The sequence below is a fragment of the Miniopterus natalensis genome, chromosome 15, assembly GCF_054644295.1.
Source record: "Miniopterus natalensis isolate mMinNat1 chromosome 15, mMinNat1.hap1, whole genome shotgun sequence".
Classification (NCBI taxonomy): domain Eukaryota; kingdom Metazoa; phylum Chordata; class Mammalia; order Chiroptera; family Miniopteridae; genus Miniopterus; species Miniopterus natalensis.
Window position 1 is genome coordinate 25,629,408 of NC_142095.1, and position 24,564 is coordinate 25,653,971.

The 24,564-nt window shown below is 34.7% G+C and overlaps 1 protein-coding gene across 1 annotated transcript in view; it reads right to left on the reverse strand.

Annotated features, from left to right (window-relative positions):
* STAG1 (STAG1 cohesin complex component) overlaps nucleotides 1–24,564 on the reverse strand; it is a 269,636-nt gene that overhangs the window by 138,889 nt on the left and 106,183 nt on the right. Inside the window, exons 5-6 of the mRNA XM_016224325.2 lie at nucleotides 18,467–18,563; nucleotides 1,765–1,841 (exon numbers count right to left, since the gene is read on the reverse strand). Of these exons, the coding sequence (XP_016079811.1) occupies nucleotides 1,765–1,841; nucleotides 18,467–18,563 (174 nt within the window). The remainder of the gene's footprint in view (nucleotides 1–1,764; nucleotides 1,842–18,466; nucleotides 18,564–24,564) is intronic.

Sequence of the window (24,564 nt, forward strand, 5' to 3'; positions counted from 1 at the left end):
TAAGATTTGTACGGTTCCTTGCTGTGGTGGCTGAGAGCAGACATACGACCGGAATGGTAAAAAAGCTTTGGTGGCTGAGAGTAGACAAACAACAGCAAAGGGTTAAATCTGTAACCTGCATCACCTATATTTCAAGTCTGGCATGGTAGTTAGTTCAGTAGCTGGTCAGTAAATCCACCACTTGCATTTTAATCTGGCTTCCTTATCTTCTATTTGCCATATATAAACTCATGAAGTAACAACAACAAAATATTTTTTAGGAAAACTGATCCTACAGAAGTATTTCAGAATATAGATTTTTAGTTACAGAAGTTAATACAGTACATACAGCTTATATTCCATCATATACCCCAAAATAATCTGGGTCAGTCTCCTAAAATCAAGACCACTAATATTTCATCTGAAATACATACAGATATTTTCACTGACTGAGATAAATACGAATTTTAAATAGTCTCATGTTAGTTGAGGCCAGGTTTTGCCACTGATTAAATTGCAAAAAGTCCTTTGGCATTTCAAATCCTTTCTGGATTACAGAAATGAAGACAAGCAATTATGGATATGGATATGTGTGTGTGTGTGTGTGTGTGTGTGTGTGTGTATATATATATATATATATATGCTTGGATCACAATGTAAGATCTCTCCTACTTCCCACAGAATGTGACTAAATACTCTCACAAACACTGACAGAATGCTTATGTAAATATGCACATGAAAATGTTTTGGCGTGTGCTGCTAGAGTAAAGGAGAATACCTGATGAGAAAGACATTTATTGTGCAATGTGTATTTGAGTATGTTAATAGTACATCTTTAAATTAAAAATTGTACTACTACTATTATTACTGAGTAGAACTAGAAGAAAATCAATCTTTCTTGCTAGTGTTGAAAGTCAAGAAAAAGGAACATCTACTGGAAAATAGAATTCTTACTTAAATCAAAAAGCATAATGTTAAAATTGGAATAGTGGACTAAAGCATGGCATAAATTGAGTTAACTATAAATATAATACAGAAATAAAACTGTGTAGCTGTTTCAGCATATAATCTGTATAAAACTACTTGAGAGAATATTTCAGTGAAAATAAAAATGAGTTCAGCATGATTAATTTGTGAAGATTAGCAAAGAAAACATGTATTATAAGTCACAATATTCTCAGAGTGTCCCTAATATATGCTTAAGTTTTATAGACACACACACACACACACACACACACGTAGGTGGGTGGGGGAGGTGGTAGGGGTGGCTAAGATCCAAATAAAATAATTTTGGGAATTTTGGAATAAAGTTTAGCAGGTTTTTCTCCAATAGAATTCTTAAGAACTTTAAAAAGATCTTTTTCTTTGACAATGTGTAAGATATAATGTGCAATCTGCTCACACTTCTTTGTCCTTCAAATCCTTTTCCTTTAAAGCATTTAATAGGACTAGCATTCCACAGAATAGGAAACTGTTGGTGATGCATTTATAAATTCGGGAATTTTACATGGTCTTCAAGAATGAATGTCAAGAATCAACTTCTATTTCATACCACTAATTTTCTTATCCATATTGGTTATCATTTAGTGCTACCTCCATGCAATGTAACCAAATCCCTAGAGGTCATTAATTTTGGAATTAGTAGCATGGATAATCATATACATGAGAAAATAGTATATCTTCATTTACACTAAATACTAAATCAAAACAAAACTTAAAATAATCAACATATTCACCATTTAAAAGTATAAGTAGGCCATTTGTATAAATATTGAAATGCTATACCTCATCAAATTCTTCAGTCATTTTTCTGATGATTTCTGCATTCTGCATATTTCGAAACATCTCTATTCTCACAGTACCTGTGGAACAACAGATTTTACAGTTAATCTTTTTCTATTCCATGCTAAAATTAAATTTGATCTGACTGTTGTTTGGAAAGTTTTATATGCTTGGGTTTTTCTTTCCTCCACCAAACTCCTATCTATACCAAAAAAAAAAAAAAAAAAAATCTCTTATTTAAGAACTAAAAAGTTCTTTAGATATTTTTTAGAAACTGAATATTCTGTGAATTAGATAAGTATTAGAAAAAATAATGAGAGGAGTATTGGAAAAGAAAATGACAAAGACATAAAACAACAAATTTATATTGTAGGGAGGGCCCTAAAAATGGACCTAGATATATACTGGCTCTATCCAGACATACAGCTGGCTGCCTAAGTCTGAATAACATCCAACTATAGAGTGTTATCTCCCTTCATGGCTCTGATAATTTTTATCACCAGAATATCCTTCTATAAATTAAAAATGAAATATCCCTTAATCTAACAACACACTTCAACAGTTAAATTTTTTTTTCTGAACTTTTCATGAAAAATTGCTCAGTAACTTCTACATAAATATCAAACAACAAAAAAATGTTAACCTGCTAGTCATCTCATTCTTTCATACTAGTTTTAGCTACTTTATTTTTATATCAAACATGACTATATAAATATTGTTACTCTTATAATAATGATGGGTTTTTGGGTTAAAAATTACCATAATTAAAAAAAATTAAAATGAGGTTTAAAATCAACTTTGAAGACAAAGAACTCTGGCCTAATAATTAAACGATGTGCAATTTCAACTGTATAAATGTAAAACATTCAAGTTAAAAACTCAGTGAGTCAGTAAGAAAATAATTACTTTATAACCTCTATCAGGCTCCTTGCCAGCAATTACCAGCTCCAATTCAAATCATATTAAGGAATGTGAGGAAGAGTCTCTGAAATGTACTGTACTCTTACAGGAAAGAGCATGGAGCCAAAGAGCAACTAAAAGTCATCAAAATATGGTCTTAATTCACAGGCCCAACATAAATTACAATGGCACATTAAACTTGATTTGACTTAATTTTTACTAATCTGCAAAATGAGAAAAATGATGTCTGCCCTCCTTTAATCAAAACCATTTTTAAACACGTTTTAATTACTTGATATACAGGATGGGGCAAAAATAGGTTATTTGTATGGAAAATAATAATACAAGAATAAACTCTGTGTTTCAAGTACTCAAAACTGTAAACCTACTTTTGCCCCACACTGCATAGCTCTCTCATTCATTTTCAGGATGCGTTTAAGTACCACTAACAGGTATTTCCTATATCCAGCTGTAGGGATGACAGCGTCTAGGTTGGGAAGTTCGGGTTTTTAAGCCCAACCAGTGTGGCTCAGCAGTTGAGCATCAACCTACGATCCAGGAGGAACTAGATCCCAGCACGATTCCGTTCAGGACACATGCCCAGGTTTCAGACTCGATCCCCAGTAGGGGGCGTGCAGGAAGCAGCCTATCAATGGTTCTCTCATCATTGTCTTTCTCTCTCTCTCCACCTCCCTTCCTCTCTGAAATCAATTAAAATATATTTTTAAAAAAGTTCCTCCACACTCCAGAACATGCAATTTCCTAAAAAAAATGAGAAACTTTTATATTGTGGTTTTATTTCTTTATGCCAAAACAGTACTATAGACAGTGTTCAACAGTATTGTCTATGCTCTATAAACAGCCTTTTTTTCCAGACAATTTAAAAAAATTAAACAGAAAACACATTAAATTGCTAATTATAAATTATCTCAAGTAAAAGTTACTTTGTGTCAGACATTCTTAAAATCACTGAAAGTAAATGAAATTGTTTATACAGTTGACCTTGAACAATGCAGGGGTTTGAGGCTCCAGCCCCTCGCTCAGAAAAAAAATCCATGTATAACTTTTGAGTCCCCAAAAATGTAACTTATAGGCATCCTTTGCTATCCATGCAGTATTGTTTTCAGGAACGTCCTCTAATTACCAACAGAAAATCAAATATATTGTTTTCAACATGCAATTGGTTGAATTCGTAGAGATGAAATCCTGAAATACAGACAGCTGACTATGTGTTTTTTTTGGGGAAAATCCATGTATAAGTAGACCTGTGTCCTTCAAGGGTCAACTGTATTTAACTTTGTTTGAGTCATGAACTATTTTGTCAATCAGAAAGGGATTCCTGTAGATAAAAAGCCTGTAATTTCAGGGGTTATTTTCAAGGCACTCCTGATAAGTAAAATTATATTCCTAAATACTAAACAAGATGAAGTAAAATTAGATTTTTAGGTTATTAAACATGGGAAGATTTAGTTGTTCTTTAGGAGGTAGAAATATATTTTGACTGGAGTATCATTACATGGTTGTATACATTTGTCAAAAATCATCAATCTGGACACTTAAACTTGTTAATTTTAATGTATGAAAATTGTATCTTGGTAAAGTTGATTTAAAAACACAACAAGAAAAAGGTATTAACCAATGTTAACCCAATAAATTCAATGAAAAACAAAGACAAGAAATCTTGAGCCCTGAAATCTGAAGGCAGAATCAGGTCTCTTCTGAAGCAGAAGAGAATTATGGGTAAAGTATAACTGCCAGATGATATCAGAGAATGCTGCATATACAATATACATATGGGAGACTCTCCTAAATTGATTTCATTGTATTTTACTGTAACTTATGACTGACGAATAAAGATCAGTTAACTGTTTCTACAGATTTCAAAAAGTGGTGTGTTTGGTTGGGAGAAATCTGCTAAGGTGAAATACTAAATAAAACTGTTTTGAATAAATGATATAACTCATTTGGCTTATAATAAACAAACAAAAAAACAACGCTAATTAATATTTTAGTAGTAAGTTACCTATATAATTATTAAAATACTTCCAGTGCAAATAATGCTCTATTCTATTTCCATGATTGATATGGCAGTTTTCATATACGGTGAGTGGAGTCTTAACTATAATTTCAATGGATAAGCTATTTTAGTTCATAAAGAGAGGACTATTTTGCTACATTAATGTTATAAAATGAAAGGCAACCAAACAATAACTACTATTAAAATAAATGTAAAAACCACCACCACAAGCTTAGCACCTTTAAAGGTGACTACCATATACAAGTAAAAATTACTGATAAAATAAAATTAGATATTTAAAGCTGTAATTTTGAAACAAAAGTTTGTTACTGAGATTTTTTTTTTTTTTAAAGAAAATCTTTCTCTTGCCTTAATGACTATTCCAAAGAATAGCCTATTTACTTTCCAACTGTTCATTCTTCTCCAGTTGGGTGCCAGAGCTCTACTGAAATTACTTTCTCACACCAATTACCTCCTAATTGCTACATCAGATAGCCTTTCCTTGGTAATACACTATTCTATTTAAAGCATTTGCTCATTATATTGGTTTCCACAGCACTATGTCTTTGTACTGTGTTCTATGATGACTTATTTTTATTTCCTTCACTTTTAGTCATTTACCTGAATGGTTCAGGTAATGTCCAAAATTCTAACAACATTCTTCTTTGTCCATTTTTACATTCTCTAACCTAGAAATGGCTCCCAACTAGCTCACCCACTAGAGCTAAGTATGGCAGAGATCAGAACTTATCTTTGTATTCCCCCCAATTCCTTGAAAAAATGCCTGACACCTTAAGTTTTTCTTTCTTTCTCTTAAACTTTCTTTGACAAATAAAGAAATTTTGCTGTAACTCAAGACTACTCCTCAAAATAAAATGAAAACCTAATCTCAGATCACCATCACACTCTTGGTTCTTGATGCATATTTCTTTTTTCTTTTTTTTAAATATCTTTATTGATTTCAGAGATAAGAAAGGAGAGGGAGAGAGAGATAGACACATCAATGATGAGAGAGTCATTGATCGGCTGCCTCTTGCACGCCCTCAACTGGGGATTGAGCCCGCAACCTGGGAATGTGTCCTGACCGGGAATTGAACCCTGATTGCCTGGACCCTAGGTTGACGTTCAACCGCTGAGCCACGCCCGGCCGGGTAATGCATATTTCTTTTTTTAAAAAAATTATCTCTATTGTTGAAAGTATTACAGATGTAATTTATTCCCCATTGACCCCTTTATTCCCCATTGACCCCTTCTACTCCACCTCCGCCCCAGGCCTTCACCATACTATTGTCTATGTCTATTGTTTATGCACATATGCATGTAAGTTCTTTGGTTAATCTATTCCCACCCACCCCTGGCTTCCCTCTGAGATTCATTAGTCTGTTCCATGCTTCTATGTCTCTGGATCTACTTTGTTCATCAGTTTATTTTGTACATTAGATTCCACATATAAGTGAGATCATGTGATACATGTCTTTCTCTGACTGGCTTATTTTGCTTAGCATAATACTCTCTCCATGTCCCTTCATGCTATCTCAAAGGGTAAAAGGTCCTTCTTTTTCAAAGCTGCATAGTGTTCCATGGTGTGAAACCACAGGCAGCAAAATCTCAGACATCTCTTTTAGCAATACGTTTGCTGATACATCTCTGAAGGCAAGGGAAACAAAGGAGAAAATAAACAAATGGGACTACATTAAAATTGCTTCTGCACAGCAAATGAAACCACCAACAAAATAAAAAGGGAACCAACTGCATGTAAGAACATATTTGCCAATGAAACATTTGATAAGGGGTTAATATCCAAAATATATAAGGAACTCATACAACTTAACAAAAGGAAGACAAACAATCCAATTAAAAAATGGACAAAGGACCAAAATAAATAGTTCTCCAAAGTAGACACAGAAAAAATGCTCAAAGTCACTAATCATCAGAGAAATGCAAATTAAGGTGGAGGGGGAGAGAGTAACCAAAGAATTTATGTGCATATATACACAACCCAAGGACATGGACAATGGTGGGGAGAGGGACTGGGGAGGGGGAAGGAACAGGGTGGAATGGGTCACTGGGGAGAAAAAGGGACATCTGTAATATATTAAACAATAATAAAATTAAAAAATTAAAAAATAAAATAAAATAAATTAAGCATGAGTAAGTAGTAAAGAAAATTCATAGAAGTAGGTTGTAGTTAATTTTGATAAGATAATTTAACCCCACAAATATACTGCATTCATAAATACCTAATAAAGATATGAAAAAATGTAAGATGTCAATAATGAAGGAATTCAAATTAAACAAATAAGATCTATGTAAAAAAATAAAAAAAAATTAAAAAATAAAGCCATAATGAGATATCACCTCACACCTGTCAGAATGACAACCATCAACAAATCAACAAATGACAAATGCTGGCGAGGATGTGGAGAAAAGGGAACCCAGTACACTGTTGGTGGCAATGCAGACGGGCGCAGCCACTATAGAAAACAGTATGGAGATTCCTCAAAAAATTTAAATATGGAACTGCCATTTGACCCAGTAATCCCACTTCTAGGAATATATTCTAAGAAACCCGAAACACCAATCAGAAAGAATATATGCACCTCTATGTTCATTACAGCATTATTTACAATAGCTAAGATCTGGAAACAGTCCAAGTGCCCATCAATAGATGAGTGGATAAGGATACATATTTCTAAGAAAGATTATCCTAATATTATGAATAATAAAGATACATAAAAAATCTGAAATAATTCAAATTCATGGAAACATAAATATATGGAAATAAAGAATGGGGGGATTATCTTTCTTTCTCTAAACACTAACAAGTTATCTGTGAGAATCCTGCAATAAAACTACCAACATATATATATATTTATTTTTTAAAGAGTTGTCTGAGCAGGCACTCCTGACAAGATTGTACTTCTAACAAAGGTAAAAGAAAAACTTTCAAAATTATCATTTATAACTATGAATAATTCCAGAAATAGAAGTAACATCAGAAAGCTACCATCAAATTCTTGATTATTTAAATTATGTCAAACTGCTGGTGAGAGGGTAACTTGATACAATCTCTATGGCATGCAATTTGGAGAATGTCTAAATTAAACATTTACAACATACCCTTTGGCCTTGATAATGTACTTGTTGCAAAGCATCCCTAAACTCACACATATGTAAAATAATAAATGTAGAAGGTTATTTCCTGAAGCACTGTTTGTAATATTAGGAAAAAAAAAAGTCCATATACCCATAAATAAAAATCTGATTAAAGGAGTGGTGATGATGACGATGGTGGTGGCAGCTAATTTTGGGTGTTCACTATCTGCTAGGCATTTTGCAGATGAGAAAATTGAGGCACCTAGAGATTTAGCAACTTACAAAAAGGATTTCCCAGTAGCAGATAGTCTATGTGCAGGTAGTCTGAGTACAGGGTCCACAACTAAACACTACTACTCTTTACTGACTCTTAAAGTCAATAGAATCCATGAAGCTATCAAAATTAAACTGTCCATAATTGATATGTAAAGATCTGTAGGATATAGTCATACATGAAAAAAAGGATATGTGTGTATGTGTGTATTTGATTGTGGATGCATTAAAATATTTCTGGAAAGATAAACAAATATCTGGCAAAATTGGTTACTTCTGGGAAAGAGAAATATATGGTTGAGGTTTAGGGATGGAGACATTATATTATTGCATACTCTTTGTATTTCTCAAAACTGGAACTATATGAATATATTACTACATTTCAAATAAAAATTAAAACGTTAAAAACTAAACTGAAAGACAGACTGCTCTTAAATCTTGCCTTTAGAGCATTTGTGTAGTCAGTATCAATAAGCACTCATTAGACAGGCGTAAGAACGCTCAACATAAGTCTGCCATAAATGTAAAATTTTATGTTTTTCTTAACAGCTATTATAGGACACAAAAGATGAAACTGAAAAGAAATATGAAAATAGGGCCAGAGAATACACACTTGCATAATTAGTGACACAATCAAAAGAGACTGTAATTGTGGTTACAGCAATCACAACATAAAGTAGAACCCTAAATAAGTCACCCTAGAAAGTGGTTTTAAGTCCTTGGAATCAGACATAGTAGAGTTTAAATTTCAACTACACCAGCTACTAAGCCATGGGGCACTAGAAAGGTCAATTGTTCTATATGAAACCCAGATTTCTAATCTTTAAAATAGTGATAATACCACTTCAGAGCAGGGATGTTATTTGTTTAATGCTGTGCCTAAAACAGTCCTTCACTAGGAGGCATTCAAAAAATGTTTGTTGAAAAAATGACTAAGGATGATGTGAGAAGTAAAAGAGGTAATAAATATAAAGTATTTAGCATTGTACCTGTAGAAAATTATAAGATGTTCAGTTAGTATAAGGTTCTCTTACTTTGAGTATTTATTTTTTTTATAATTATCCTGCCCATTATGCAGGTAAGCTAAAAGTTCTAGTTCCTTAGCTGAGCTGAGCTCCACTGAAAGCCAAATTCCTAACTGTGCATGTTGCAAGGTTAATGGGGTTTGGAGAATAAAACGAGTCACCTCTTATATTCGAGAACCAGGGAAAGCCCTTCTGGTAGTTTTCCCATCACCCAAACCTATAGACTCCACCTTCAGAACAGTGGGGATGAGATATAACAGCACTAAACATTCCTGTCCAAAATGCCTAGAATCTCCACTGGGATGAGTTAAGGGAATAAAGAAGCACTTGTGAGAAAAGTGAAGTGACAACCAGCAAACTGTCTTACCCCAGGTGTATGAACCATCCTTGGCTTAGAGAACTGTCTCACCTTATCCTTATCATTTTCAATTCTATCCCTCCTTCTAATCTATGCCAGCTAGGGCAGAACCCTAGCCTTCTTTGTATTCTTCCAACTGGATACAGAAGCAGGTAGAAGAGAAGGCTGGAGGCAGACAGAACTTTCCTTAGTAGCAAAACAATTTATCCAAATATAACAGAAGACCCTTTTAAGTTTATAGCTTTTTTGACACATTATAACATTCTGGCTCACTCAAAATTACTGAACCTCTGGGTGTGGCTCAAATACATTGCCTAAGAGCAATTAGCAGAGAGCCTTCCAAACAGTAGATGCTTTCTAAATAACTGTTTAAATGTGTGAAATGCCATTTCTTTTAAATGGATATTCTTTTAAAGACTGGATTATAGAGTCTTAATAAAATCTAATCTGGTGATGGGACTAGAGATAACCCAAGCATACAACAGGACACTTTTTTGGCAGTCTCATTTTTGTTTCTGTTTTACTCTACGTAACATATAGCAAGTTGTAAACCAAAATAAAATGGAGAAAGGCTGAAAATAAGTATGGATAAATGAGTAGAGAAAAATCTGAGTTAGGAAAGGAGAGGAAATGCTGAGGCTACTAAAACTAAGCAGTACCCGAATACCAGAAATGTAGGACTTAACAGTTACCTAGAATTGCAATGACTACATGTAAGGGCCTTTTCTCAAGATTTGAGGAGAGGAGTGGGGGAAACGTAGAAACAGACACTTTGGTTACCTTTTGATGAGCACTTAAAGCTTAATAATAAATACCGTGGGATGTATGTGGTCTGTCCAGGTAGTATATGTAAATATGGAAAAAATTACCTCAAAGGTTATAATAAAGACACACGTTTGAAAACTTGTAAATCTATCAGAATGTCTTATAAATAAAGAATATTGTATCTCCAGTGATGAGCCTGTCTCTAGATGGCAGCCTGCACTTGTAACATTCCTTGTGAAAAGCAGATATGGTAAACCCCCTTATTCATGGGGAATATGTTCCAAGACCCTCAGTGGATGTCTGAAACTGCAGATGGTACCAAACCCTATAGATACAATGTTTTCTATATATACATACCTATGATAAAGTTTAATTTATAAATTAGGCACAATAAGAGATTAAGAAGAGTAACATAATAAAATAGAACAGTTATAAAAATATACCATACTCACAGTTATGTGAATATGGTCTCTCTCTCACACACAAAATATCTTACTGTACTGTATTCACCTTTTCACTTAAAGGAAGCACTTTTTGGCTTCACTTTGGTGCATCCAAATTGCCAGCATCACTACTCTTGTATTCTGGGGCCATTATCAAGTAAAATAAGGACCACTTGAAAACAAGAATTGCCATACAGACAGTCAATCTGATAATCTGGGTGGCTACTAAGTGACCAACAGGTAGGTAAGGTATACAGTGTAAATATACCAGGCAAAGGGATGATTCACGTGCCAGGTAAAGGGAGCAGGATGGCACTGAGATTTCACCATGCTACTCAGAATGCTGTACAATTTAGCCCTAGCCAGTTTGGCTCAGTGGTTAAAGCGTCAGCTCACGGACTGAAGGTTCAACCCTCAGTTCAATTCCAGCCAAGGGCTTGTACCTTGGTTGTAGGCTTGCTCAACAGCCCTGGTCAGGGCGCATGGGGGAGGGTAACCAAAAGATGTCTCTCCCTCACACTGATGTTTCTCTCTCTCCCTCCTTCCCCTCTCATTTTCTCTGAAAAGCAATGGAAAAAATATCCTCAGGGGAGGATTGAAAAAAAAAAAGGGTGTTGTACAATTTAACACTTATCAATTGTTTATTTCTAGAATTTTCCATTTAATATTTCTAGACCATTGGTAACTGAAACCATAGAAAGCAAAATCGTGGATAAGTTGGGACTACTGTATACTTCTGCCTCTGTGAATACAAAAGGCAAGTAAAACATCGAACTAAATGTCAAAAAAAAAAAAAAAAAGTCACACATTAGCACATAATATGCAGGCACCAATTAACTAGTCTTTCAAGACTGCACAGGGTACACATCATCCATATCAAGAACAGATAAATTTACTAAGTATTAGGACTTCAAATTTTGAGGTTAGTGCTAGTATAGCCCAAGGCCAAAAGCAAATATAGTTATTGTCCTAGAGCTATAATTTCTAGATATGAAAACAGTAACTGCAACAGATTGGCAAAGGGGAAAAAAAGAGTAGATGAACAAGAAGGGAAAAATTATAAAGCAGCACAGAAATTAAAAAATACAGAAAGGTACATAGAAGACAGTATGCAAAACTAAGTTGCTAAGGGAGAAAAGAAATAATATTTAAAGATATAACTGATGAAATACATCAAACCATAGAAATATATTTGACACCTACAATATAATATAGTCAAACTGCAGAACACCAGAAACAAAGAGAAAACCTTAAACTTTAGGGAAAAAAGTATTAAAAAAGAGAAGAACAATTATTCCAAGTTTTCAATGACATAAGCCAGAATACAGTGAAAAGTCTTCAATGTGCCGGGAAAAACAACAACCACTGCCAATATTAAATTATATACCCATCAAATATATTTTAAGAAATAAAGACAAATTAAATAGATTTTCAGACAAAGTCCAACAGTGCCTGTAGAAGAACCCCAAAGGAATTTCTTAATGCTGCACTCCAGACAGAAGTGATTCTAGTTGTATCAGTCACACGTCTCTCAGGCCAACAAATGAAGGAAAGAATGTGCAAGTATGAGTTAGTTGACCTCTAATCCTCACGTTAACATCTCAGGAAATTGTACTGTGAATATTTTCATGGATTTTTGCTTTTGTTGCTGCTTATTATTAAATTTTCATTTTTACTGTACATTTCCTTTTTGTTAAACTTTCATTTACATTTCATGTCCTTTTTGGTTTTAAAGTGTTTATTTATAGATTAAACAGTACATTAGAAATATACTGCATATAAGAAAGGTTAAAGCTGAACCATTTGGGGGTCTGGAGCAGATTAATTCAATTTACGTTATTTCTAATGGGGAAAAATGATTCAGTTTTCAAATAGCCTTCCTGAACGAACTAAGTTTGAGAACCAAGGTTTCACTGTATTATAGTTTGATATCAGGTACTGTGATACCTCCAACTTTGTTCTTCTATCTCAAGATTGCTGAGGCTATTCAGGGTCTTTTCTGGTTCCATATAAATTTTTGAAATATTTGGTCTAGATCTGTGAAATATGCCATCGGTATTTTAACAGGAATTATTTTGAATCTATAGATTGCTTTGAGTAGTATAGACATTTTAATGACGTTAATTCTTTCAATCCATGAACATGACATATGCTTTCCACTTATTTGTATCTTCCTCAATTTCTTTCTTCAATGTCCTATAGTTTTCCAAGTACAGGGTCTTTCATCTCCTTGGTTAAATTTATTCCTAAATACTTTAGTATTTGTTACAATAGTGAGTGGGAGTGTTTTCTTAGTTTCTCTTTATGACAGTTCATCATTGGTGTATAAAAATGTCACCAATTTCTGGATATTAATTTTGTATCCTGCTACTTGTCCAAATTCATTTATTACATCAAGTAGTCTTTTAGGTGGAGTCTTTAGGGTTTTCTATGTACAAAATAATGTCAACTGCAGATGGGAAAAGTTTTACTTCCCCCTTTCCAATTTGAATGCCCTTTATTTCTTCTTATCTGTTTATTGTGGCTAGGACTTCCAGTACTATGTTAAATAAGAGTGGTGAAAGCAGATGTCCCTGTCTTGTTCCTGACTGTCAGGGAATCAGTTTTAGCACCCCTATGCTCATAGCAGCATTATTTACAATAGTCTAGATCTGGAAACAGCCCAAATTCCCATCAGTAGATAAGTGGATAAAAAAGCTGTGGTACATTTACACAGTAAAATACTAGGCAGCTGTAAAAAAGAAAGATCTCTTACCTTTTGCAACAGAAGGGATAGACCTGGAGATTATTATGGTAAGTGAAATAAGCCAGAGAAAGACAAATACCACATGATCTCACATATATGTGGAATCTAATGAATAAACTAAAGAACAAAACAGAACCTGGAACAGATTGACAGCTGTAAGAGGGCAGAGGAGTGGGAGGACTGGATTAAAGATAAAGAGATTAGCCAAAGAATATACATGCATAACCCATAGACACAGACAGTAGTGAGGTGATGGCGGCTAGGTAGAGGTGGGCAAAGGGGGGAAATGGGGACATCTGTAACAGTGTTGACAATAAAAATAAAGTTTTTAAAAAATCAATTAAAGAAGAAAGACTAACATTACTAATCTTGAATTAAGAACTTATGTTCAATTCATTCATTAAACAAATATTTAAAGGTACTGGGAATATAGTAGAGAATAAAATGACAAAAATCACTGCCCTCAGGAATAATTTACTAAAAGATAATATAAACTAAGGAAAAAAATTAAGGTACAGAATGGAAGGTATTTGCAATATATATAATCAACAAAGAAAATTAATGTTAACATTTAAAAAAACCCTACAAATCAGTAAAGAAAAAGACTGAAATCTTAAGAGTAATTATTAAAAGACTTCAAGAAGCTCATGCAAGAGAAAATCCAAATGATATCTGAAATAGTACTTAATTTCAATAGTAATGGAGGAAATAAAATTAAAACCTACCCAACAAGGTAAAACTAAAAAGGCCAACAACACTTACGTTGATTGGAATATAAAAAGTTACTACAGCCCTGGTGGGGCTGCTCGGTTGGTTGGAGCACTGTCTCATACAACAAAAGGTTGCGGGGTTCCATTCCCACTCATGGCACATACCTAGGTATTGGGTTGGATCCCCAGTTGGGGCACATACGGGAAGCAACCAATGGATGTTTCTCTGTCTTCCCCCCTTCCTCTCTCTCTAAAAATCAATTTTTAAAAACCACCACCAACAAAAACATATCCTTGGGCAAGGATTAAAAAAAAAAGTTACTACAACCACTTCAAAAAACAGACTGGAATTACGTAGACATCTTTTTATAATCCAGAAATTTTACTCTACAAATTAGAGCATCTTGAGCACATGGATACCATATTAACAAGACAGTTTATAGTAACATTGTTGATCCAAAAGCTGGAAACAACCCAATTTTCTTCAAGAGTAGGAAGTTTAAATACACTTGATTATTAGGGACATATGAAAAAATGCTCAAAGTCACTAATGATCAGAGAGATGCAAATTAAAGCCACAATGAGGAATCACTTCACACCTGTCAGAATGGCTGCCATCAACAAATCAACAAATGACAAATGCCGGTGAGGATGTGGAGAAAAGGGAACCCTAGTACACTGCTGGTAGGAATGCAAACTGGTGCAGCCACTATAGAAAACAGTACGGAGTTTCCTCAAAAAATTAAAAACTGAACTGCAATTTGACCCAGTGATCCCACTTCTAGGAATATATTCTAAGAAACCCAAAACACCAATGGGAAAGAACTTACATACCCCTATGTTCATAGCAGCGCAATTTACAATAGCTAAGATCTGCAAACAGCCCAAGTGCCCATCAGTAGATGAGTGGATAAAAAGGCTGTGGTACATTTACACCACAAAATACTATGCAGCCGTAAAAAAGGATCTCTTACGCTTTAGTGCAGCATGGAGGGAACTGGAGAGTATTATGCCAAGCAAAATAAGCCAGTCAGAGAAAGACAAGTACCACATGATCTCACTCTTATGTGGAATAAACAAAATAAACTGATGAACAAAATACAGAGACATAGAAGCATGGAACACACTGAGGGATCTCAGAAGGAAGGCGGGGGTGAGTAGGGAGAGATTAACTAAAAAACTTACATGCTTATATGCATAACCCATGGACACAGACATGTATGGGCAAGGCCTGGGGGTGCTGTGGAGGGGATCAATTGGGGAAAAAGGGGGACATCTGTAATACATTCAACAATAAAGGTAAATTTAAATAAATTTAAATAAATAAATAAATAAATAAATAAATAAATAAATAAATAAGCTTGAATGTTGACACAATAAATACTTTACAGCAGTTCTCAATTTATGGCAATTTTGCCCCCCAAGAAACATTTGGCAACGTCTGCAGACATTTTTGGCTGTCACAACTGGGGAGGGGAATGTGGGAGGAGAGAGAAGAGAGTGCTACTGGCATCTAATAGACAGAAGCTAAAGATGCCGCTAATCATTCTACGATGCTCATGAAAGCTCACCAAAAGAAAGAATTGTCTGCTCTACATCAATGAAAATAAACTATGCTACAGGCAATATAAATGAAACTTATAAACAATAAGCAGAAAAAGCAAGACAAAAGAGTAGGTACAGTTAGTTATCTAAGGAAACACAGAACTAAACTGCTTTATTTAAAGAAGATCCAATAATGGCAAAACTATAAAGAAAATTAAGGTCATAATTATCACAAAGAAGTCTGATAACAGAAAGAGGTGCTGCACAACATTGTGAGTGCACTAAATGTTACCAATTGTACACTTTAAAATGGTTAATTGTATATTAAGTGACTTTCACCTCAATTAAAAAAAAAATCACACTGACATATTTTTAAATCATTCATTAAACTAATCCAAAATTTGATAAAAACATTTTATTGAAAAGACTAAGAGGAAGTAAGCATTCTCATGTATTACTGATGGGAGCAAACTTGACTACAATTCCTAGAGCAGGATATTTGGCAATATGTATCTAATATCATTACAAGTACATTTACCTACATTCTTCCACATAGAGCAAATAAGGTATAAACAAAATTACTCATTACAGTACTGTCTATAATAGCAAATGACTACAAATAACAAAATGGTCTCCTAAAAGAAGACAAGTAAATTATCGTACCTATACACAGAGGAATATTGTGATACTGTATTAAAAAACAAAACAAAACATAACAACCACCAAGAAAGCGCTCTATATACCAGTATCTTTTGTGTTAGAGGAAAGAGTATACAGGTAGGACAAAAGTAGTTTTACAGTTGTGAGTATGGAAAATAATACAATAATTAATAAAGAATGAAGAATAAACTGTTTTGCATACTCACAACTGTAAACCTACTTTTGCCCCACCCTGTATATTTCTACTTATTATGTATGGAAATTAGATAGACCAGATAGATAGACAGACAGACAGAGAGACAGATGGATATATAACAAAGTAGTTAACAGCAGTTAACTGTGGATGGGAAGGCAGAATATGGTAAAGACTTTGCTTTTTATTTCCAAAAAATACTTTTTCAGTTTTTTAAACCATGGGAATGAGTTACAAAAGGAACACAGTTGTTTTAAAACCCAAACCAATATGACACTTACATAGATCAGATAAAACATGTAAAGCACATCACTCAGTCCTTGCCTTGCTCATTTTAAGGCTGTAAAATTAACACTTACTATCAAATAGCCTTATCTTGTGCAACTCTTCACCCATCTCCATGATCTAGGATTCTGCCACAAACTCAATTTATGTCCTAGAGTGTGCAATACTTTCTTGTCTTCAGGCATTTTTGCACAAAATGTCAACTTGGCCTTTCTTCTCCCCACTAACTTCCTTTTACTCAACCTCAGTCTTACCACAGCTTCTTCCTATGGGATGCACTTTCTTATAAATATCCCCACATTCACAGAAAGCCTGGGCTGGACGAGAACCCCTCCTTGTTATTTCCATAGTGTCCAGGGATAAGGCGTATAGATCCCAGATTAAGATAAACCTTACTCTGAATCATGAATTTAGAACTTACAAACTGCATGATGTCCAAGCACTTACCTAAGCCCTTTATTCTCAGTTTCCTGATCTACAAAATAATGATCACATCTGCCTGATAAAATTGTTAACTAATATTAAATGAGCTAATGTACAAGTACACCACGTGCATATATGAAAGTCATTAAACAGTAACCAGTTTTATTACTCTTATGATGGCGCTGAGCACTTCGCTGAACTATCGGTACAGTTCCTTCTTTGTTCCTTGTAATAAAACCTCCATTAAAAATTACACATCCCTGTCCTGGCCGGTGTGACTCACTTGGTTGGAGTGTTGTCCTGTGCACCAAAAGGCTGCAGGTTCAATTTCTGGTAGGGCACATACCTAGGCTGTGGGTTGGGGGACCATATAGGAGGCAAATGATCAATGCCTCGATCTTTCTCTTTCTCTCTCTACCTCCACTCCCCACCCCTAAAATCAGTAAAACATCTCTCAGGCGAGGATTAAAAAAAATATAAATTACACAACCCCTAACACTGACTGGGGGCAGAGACTCTTGGTAATATCTGTTATACTCAGGAACAATGCTTAGTACAAAGTAGGTGTCTGTAAATATTTATTAAACTACTTACATCAATATGGTGGCCTGTAACTTGAACAAAAATAAGAGAGCCTTTAGAAATCGGTATGATTAGTGATCTCAATAAACGATCACTGCTCTTTCTCTACTGGAAAGCAAATAATGGTGGATCTATCAACTGATTTTCCCCAAGTAGAATTAAACCTGTTAAGACTTATCTATCAGTTATCTATTAATATGATAAAAATAAAACTTCACGTTAACACACTGTCTATGGATTTCCAACTATCAACTTAAAAAACCTGATTCTGGTACTTACATAACCTGAAGCAAATTATTTGAGCTTCAAGTACATCATCTATAAAATGAAGACCAAACTACTGAAAAAAATACAAATAATTAATTTTAGCAACCAGCACAGTTCCTAATGGAGCACAGGTACAATAATAATATCAGTAAATTTTAATTATAAAAGCTCAATTCATAAATTCATTAAATGAATTTCAGATTTCCTTCAAAATTTCAAAATATTTAGAAACCTGTTATATTACAGGAGCAAAGCTAACCCAGAACAAAATGAAATGTCCTTTAAAAATTTAACAATAATTTTCTTTATCAGAAAAAATTAGCACATAATTCTAGGATGAATTATGTATGACCAACAGAAGGTGAAATAAATTGACTGACAGGCTCAAAGTACATAATTTACTTCAACAATCTGTACCTCGACATCCTGAACACTGGATAAAAAAGTTGATTAAATCCAGAAGTGCGATGTCCCTGTCTTGTTTATATGATTCAATCCAGTCATCCACCACGGACTGTGGAAAAAAAAAAATAAAGATGAAAACTTCAGAAAGAAATTATTAAGAGCAAATACATTTTTAAAAAACTTTGTGGTTCTATGTGCTTAAACAAAAAATAACTACTTACCCAAAATTATTTCTCTGTAGTCAAATAAAAGTAAAGATTCTCTCATTTTAAACAAAAGTTACTAGCTTTCAAAAATTTGTTGAAAATCCCATGAATTCAATAGTTAAAAAGCAACTATAGATAATAATATTCAAAACACATTGTAAACAAAAACAAACCCCAAAAACTAATTTCACTTATACATAAATACAAACTTGCTGAGTATCAGAAAACCTAATCCACTACTACTAGTACATAAAAAGAGTATGCGTCATATATAACAAAGTGCGTTTTTTTCAGGAATGCAAGGATGGTTCAATATTAGAAAAATCAAATGATTCAATTTATCAAAAATAAATTGGTAAATATTGGTAAAGTCAAGTTTCCTTTCCTACAGTTGCTTTAAAAAATAAAAACTAAGAGTCTGTACTAAACAGACTTGAAATATTTATAATAAAAAATTTTGAAAGACAGTTGACAAAAGATAAATGTACAAAATAACTTTAATATTTGCAATATATAAAAAAAACATAATGAATGATAGTCTGTTCACAACTAAAAATATCAAAGATTAAATTAAAAAATGGCATATAATTAAAGAAAATTATAAAAACTTACAGGATATAGAAAACAACCTAAACAAATATACACTAAATCTGAATCTAAAAAAGGCTTAGTACTGTATCAATAAAGTTTTTCCAAGTTGTTAGGCAAATTTAATGATTCCACTTAGCATATGAGTAGGTAAAATTGGTTGGGGGTTTGCTCTGGGTGGCGGGTAGATGACGAGAGAAAACAATTTTTAAATTAAAAAAAAATCAATTTCTATTTTTGTATTGAGATAGAATTATACAGAGTAAGATGCATAAATCCTGTTACACCTTGATGAAATTGGACAAATACTACAAGCACCTGAGTAACCATAACAAAGATGAAAAACACAAAACATTTCTAAAACAAAAATAGGTTCTCTCATGTTCCCTTCCAGTCAGTAACTATCCCCAGCTCATATAGTTTAATTATTTTTCCTTAACATTTGACATATTTTTAAAATTCATATAAACAGTATCATCTTTTGTTTGATTTCTTTCAACCAAAGAGAGATTCAGCCATATTGTTTTTCTTTGTCATTAATTCCTTTTTTGCATTGCTGGGTAGTATTTCCCTGGATTAATATACCACAATTTATGACAGTTTTACTGTTGATGGACATGTGTGTTGTTTCCACTTTAGGGCTATCACAAAATTGTTATGAATATAACTGTACACATCTTTTGACAGACATACACATTTTTTCTGTTGTGTATATATACCCAATAGCAGACTTGTTAACATAGAGAACATATGTATGTTGAGGGTTAGGAGATAATGTCAAACAATTTTCCAAAACAGGTATATCAAATTGTATTTCCACCAGCAATGTATAACATCTTAGCAAAGTATGAGATTGGGTACTCCACGTCCTCACCAATACTAGGTATTGTCAGTCCTTTTAATATAACCCATTCTGGTTGAAAATACCCCTTGATTAACTGATTACCTCTTCTACTGAGGAGCAGCCCATGTTCCTTTCTATGTGAAAGAGGACTTTTTGTTACCTGCTGATATACATAACACTGTTTCTCTGTCTCATCACATTAGCGTCTGGGAAGTATAGTTTTAAAAGTAAACAGAAAATTAGAAAGAATATTATAGTTGTAGGAGAAGGTAAAAAGAATGGTTCAAGATTCAGCTCTGCTAAAAGGGCTAAAAATGGTGGTAAGTACTAAGAATAGATAGAGCAGGTCAAGAGTGACTGAGACTCAGGGCCCAAGGAGAAATGCTCTGTGACACAGGTAACAAAGTGTGGCACAAAAATGAGAAGAAAGTTATTTTCCGACTTCTACATGAGGCCCAGCAATTGTGAAGGCACACTGAATATGGTGACCAAAATTTTCTTTAGTTCTCAAAGTGATAATATCAATTTCTAGTCTCATCAGTTATGTATGAATAGACCAAAACATTCTGAATAAGATTAGTATCAGGGGCTTGCATCAGAAATACTAAAACTGCACACAAAGATATTGAAAACAAAATAGACTGAAAATAATGTAGGACTAGACAAAACACAAGAGAATAGAGGGCAGAAATCAATCCATGCATTTATGGAACTTAAGCTATGACAAAGGAAGTATTTCAATTTTAGAAGAAAAGGAGTGATTTATTTAATAAATGATAATGATGTAATTGGTTATTCATTTGAAAGTAAACACAGTTACACCTGTTAAAAGCTATCAGAGAGGTATAGAGGCAAAGGACTCTAAAGAACTAAACTCCAGAGAAATAAACCCTTTGGACTAACAGAAACTGGTGACTGTTAGAAGCACTGCAAAGTATGGGCATAGGTGAATGGGTGATTCAGTGTATCATTATATTTAGGAACCTTAGTCAGGAGGCAGGATAAAATAGAACACTACTTAAGGCACATCAAAATCAACTTGCTAGGAATCTTCAAAAAAGAGAAAGAATTTTAAAACAGCCAACGTGTACCTAATGGGGACCAAAGAATAAAAAATATGGCATACTTTTCATCAAAAACAGTGAAAGCCAGAGGATAATGGAACAACATATTTAAAGTACTGAAAGAGAAAAGAACTGCCCATAGTGGGCAGAAAAACACAGCTTCCCTGTTGCCTCACAAAGATCAAAGATTGGACAGTTCCGGGAGGCTTCTAGAGTCCACTTAGGAAGTTTTAACAACAAAAACACAAAATAATCATACAAGAAGAAAAGGAAGACAATGTTTTTTAACCTGCATCATCCCATCCCCCAAACTGATACTGTTCAGTGCTAAGAAGAAACTTCCTAGCAACAGTTGCTCTAACCAGAAGAGTGAGGTGAATAACCAGCTTCTCCAGCCTCACAGGACACTGCACAGAGGTCCCACTTTGGTTTCAACCCACCCAGACCAGCAAATCTGAGATGTAGTTAGCCGGCTAGGAACAGGAATAAAAGCAGAGGTTATTATTAGCAGACAAACAGCAGGAGAGACCATAGTTCAGAGACCAGCTCTGCAGATTAACTCAGTAGATTTTACCACTGATGAAGCGAAAAGCCAGGAGGGCCACTGTGAACACCTGCAGATCTTGTCCACTTTCCCCCACAGGTATCTGCACTCACTAATGCCAGCTACCTGAGTCCTTCCCTGCTCTTTTCCCTGGCCAATGCCAGACAGCACCACAGCCATCCATGAATTCTACTGCTGCAAAAGTGTAACACTCCAGCCTCCTGAGCCTATCACCAACCCCACGGGTTCCAAGGCTGGAAGCCAACTTGGGATTCTGCAGCTTCACAACTGCAAGATACCAGCCTAGTGCCCGCCACCACCTCTGTGCCCATGCTCAGGGCTAGCCCCTCCAGCTGTGCATCACTGACCTGATACCAATCATTGGCCATGCAGAGGGAGGGATATGCAGCCACCAATGAGTGCACTGACAGTCAAGGTACCCCACCACTGTTTGTAGGCCCAAATCAGGTCCCATCTTCTGTAACTGGCCAGCTCCACCATGCCTACCTATAATTAACTCTTCCAAGCTGTGCACTTGCACAGCCCAGCCAAACCTGTAATTTTATGATTAGCATGGAGGATTTTCTTTCCCTTTTATGATTTAAAAGTCTATGAGGCATAGGTGAGGGGTGGGGGCAAGGTGGAGGGAGGCAAAGTGGAGCGGGAATGGGGGTCACCTGTAATAGAGTCAACAATAAAAATAAAAATAAAAACAGCTTATGAGACAAGGGTCAGACAAGTTTTGTTTCTATTCTATCTCTTGTACCTAACCTCTATTTCAATGAATTTTTGTTGAATGAATAAACTATGGTCCAACTTCTTAAGCTGACATCTGGGGTATAAAATGCAAATATGAATTAAAGAAATTCAGTTAAATGCTTACTAACTCATAATTACTAAAATAACAAATATCACTTAGATTAAATATATAGCTTGAATGTTTCAAAATTCAACTTGTCTTAAGTGCCATGCAGTTAAAAGTCAAAATGTCCAAACCAAACTATTCCCATACCCATCCTCTAATACATACTCTTCCAAATTGCTTGAAAACCAACAAACCAAACTAGAAATCATCTTAGATTCCTTACTTGTTCTCATCTTTCAGATTCATTTCATACTTAATATTTGTAGAATCTGTTGCTTCCTTTCATCCTCACTGACACTCTATAAATTCAAACTTTCATTACTTCCCAGATGGATCCGCAAAAAAGAAGCCTTCCAATTGGTCTGATTCTAGCCATACACCCCCAAATCATCATCGAAATTGTTTTCTTAACAGTATTTCTAACAATCCTAATATGCTCAAGTCATTTTCTTTCTAAAATGACATCATTTCACAAAAATAGCCTCTCTCTTAGCTCTATCTTTACTAGAGCATCTATGGTCCAGATATAGATTTCATCTTTGCATGTCCTGTTTCTACTATAAGAAATGCCCTCTGCTACTGCCTATCTAACTCCTACTCATCTTTCAAGTCTCAGTTCAAGTTTTATCTATTCAGGCCAGTGTTCCATGACCCCGTCCCTCTGGACAGGACTAAGTGAATTCAATATTTTCAACCTGCTCTGTTACTAAAGTACTATTCTATAACATGTTTCCCATGAGACTATATTCCATGAAAACAGAACTGTGGTTTTATTTCTGTACATTCAGGAACTATCTAGTGCAGCCTTTGATTATAGGAGGTGTACAAGAATTACCTACTAAGCTAGTGTAACTCATTTTTGTTGTTAATCCTCACCCAAGGATACTTATTCCATTGATTTGCTTTATTTTTTTTTTCAGAGAGAGAGAAACGTCGATGTGAGGGACACATAGATTGGTTGCCACCCGCACATGACCTGACCAGGGCTGGGGATTGAGCCTGCAACTGAGGTATAGATGCCCTTGACCAAAATTGAACCCGTGACCCTTCAGTCCGCTGACTGATGCTCTAACCACTGAGCCAAACTAGCCAGGGCATAACTGATTTTTTACAATTCTGATACAGAGAAAAGACATTTCAGAAACACCTATTTTTATTTCAAATAAACAAGAAGGTATCAATCACTCAGCTTCAATAATAAATATTTTAAAGCGACATTTGTTTCTTCTTTTTTTTTAAATCCTCGCTAGAGTATATATTTATTGATTTTAGAGAGAGAGGAAGGGAGGAAGAAAGAGACCGGGGGGCGGGGGGAAGACTACACATCGATTGGCTGCCTCTCATATGCGCCCCTGCCAGATACTGAACACCAGCAACCTTTCGGTGTACGAGACAATGCTCCAACCAGATAAGCCAGGGATCTTTTTGTTTCTTTTTCAGTTACAGCTGTATCACTACACACACAGACACACACACAGACACACACACACACACACACACACACACACACACACACTCCCCTTTCTGATCCCACTATCATCTCAGTAAGTAACCAACATAAAAAACCACACACACACACACACACACACACACACTTTCTGATCCCACTATCATCTCAGTAAGTAACCAACATAAAAAACTAGATGTTCAGTAATCCTGTGTATGTGTTTATACTTTATGTAAGTAGTACAATGAATTGATATATCATTCTGTAGCTTGCTTTATACCCTAAAATGCATTTCTGAAATTTATCCATAATGGTACCTAGAATTCTAGATTACTCATTTTAAATGCTTTAGAGAATTTAAGTGTTTGAATATACTACATTTTATCTATCAACTGTCCTGTTCATATTCGTAGGTATTTAAGATTTTTTTTACTTTTTCCCCCCCACTATTACAAACAAGGAACAATATAAATTAATGTATTAGCCTCTTTTATAAACATATGCAAAAATTTCTCTAGAGGTTACACCTAGGAACTGAATTGCGTATCTTCA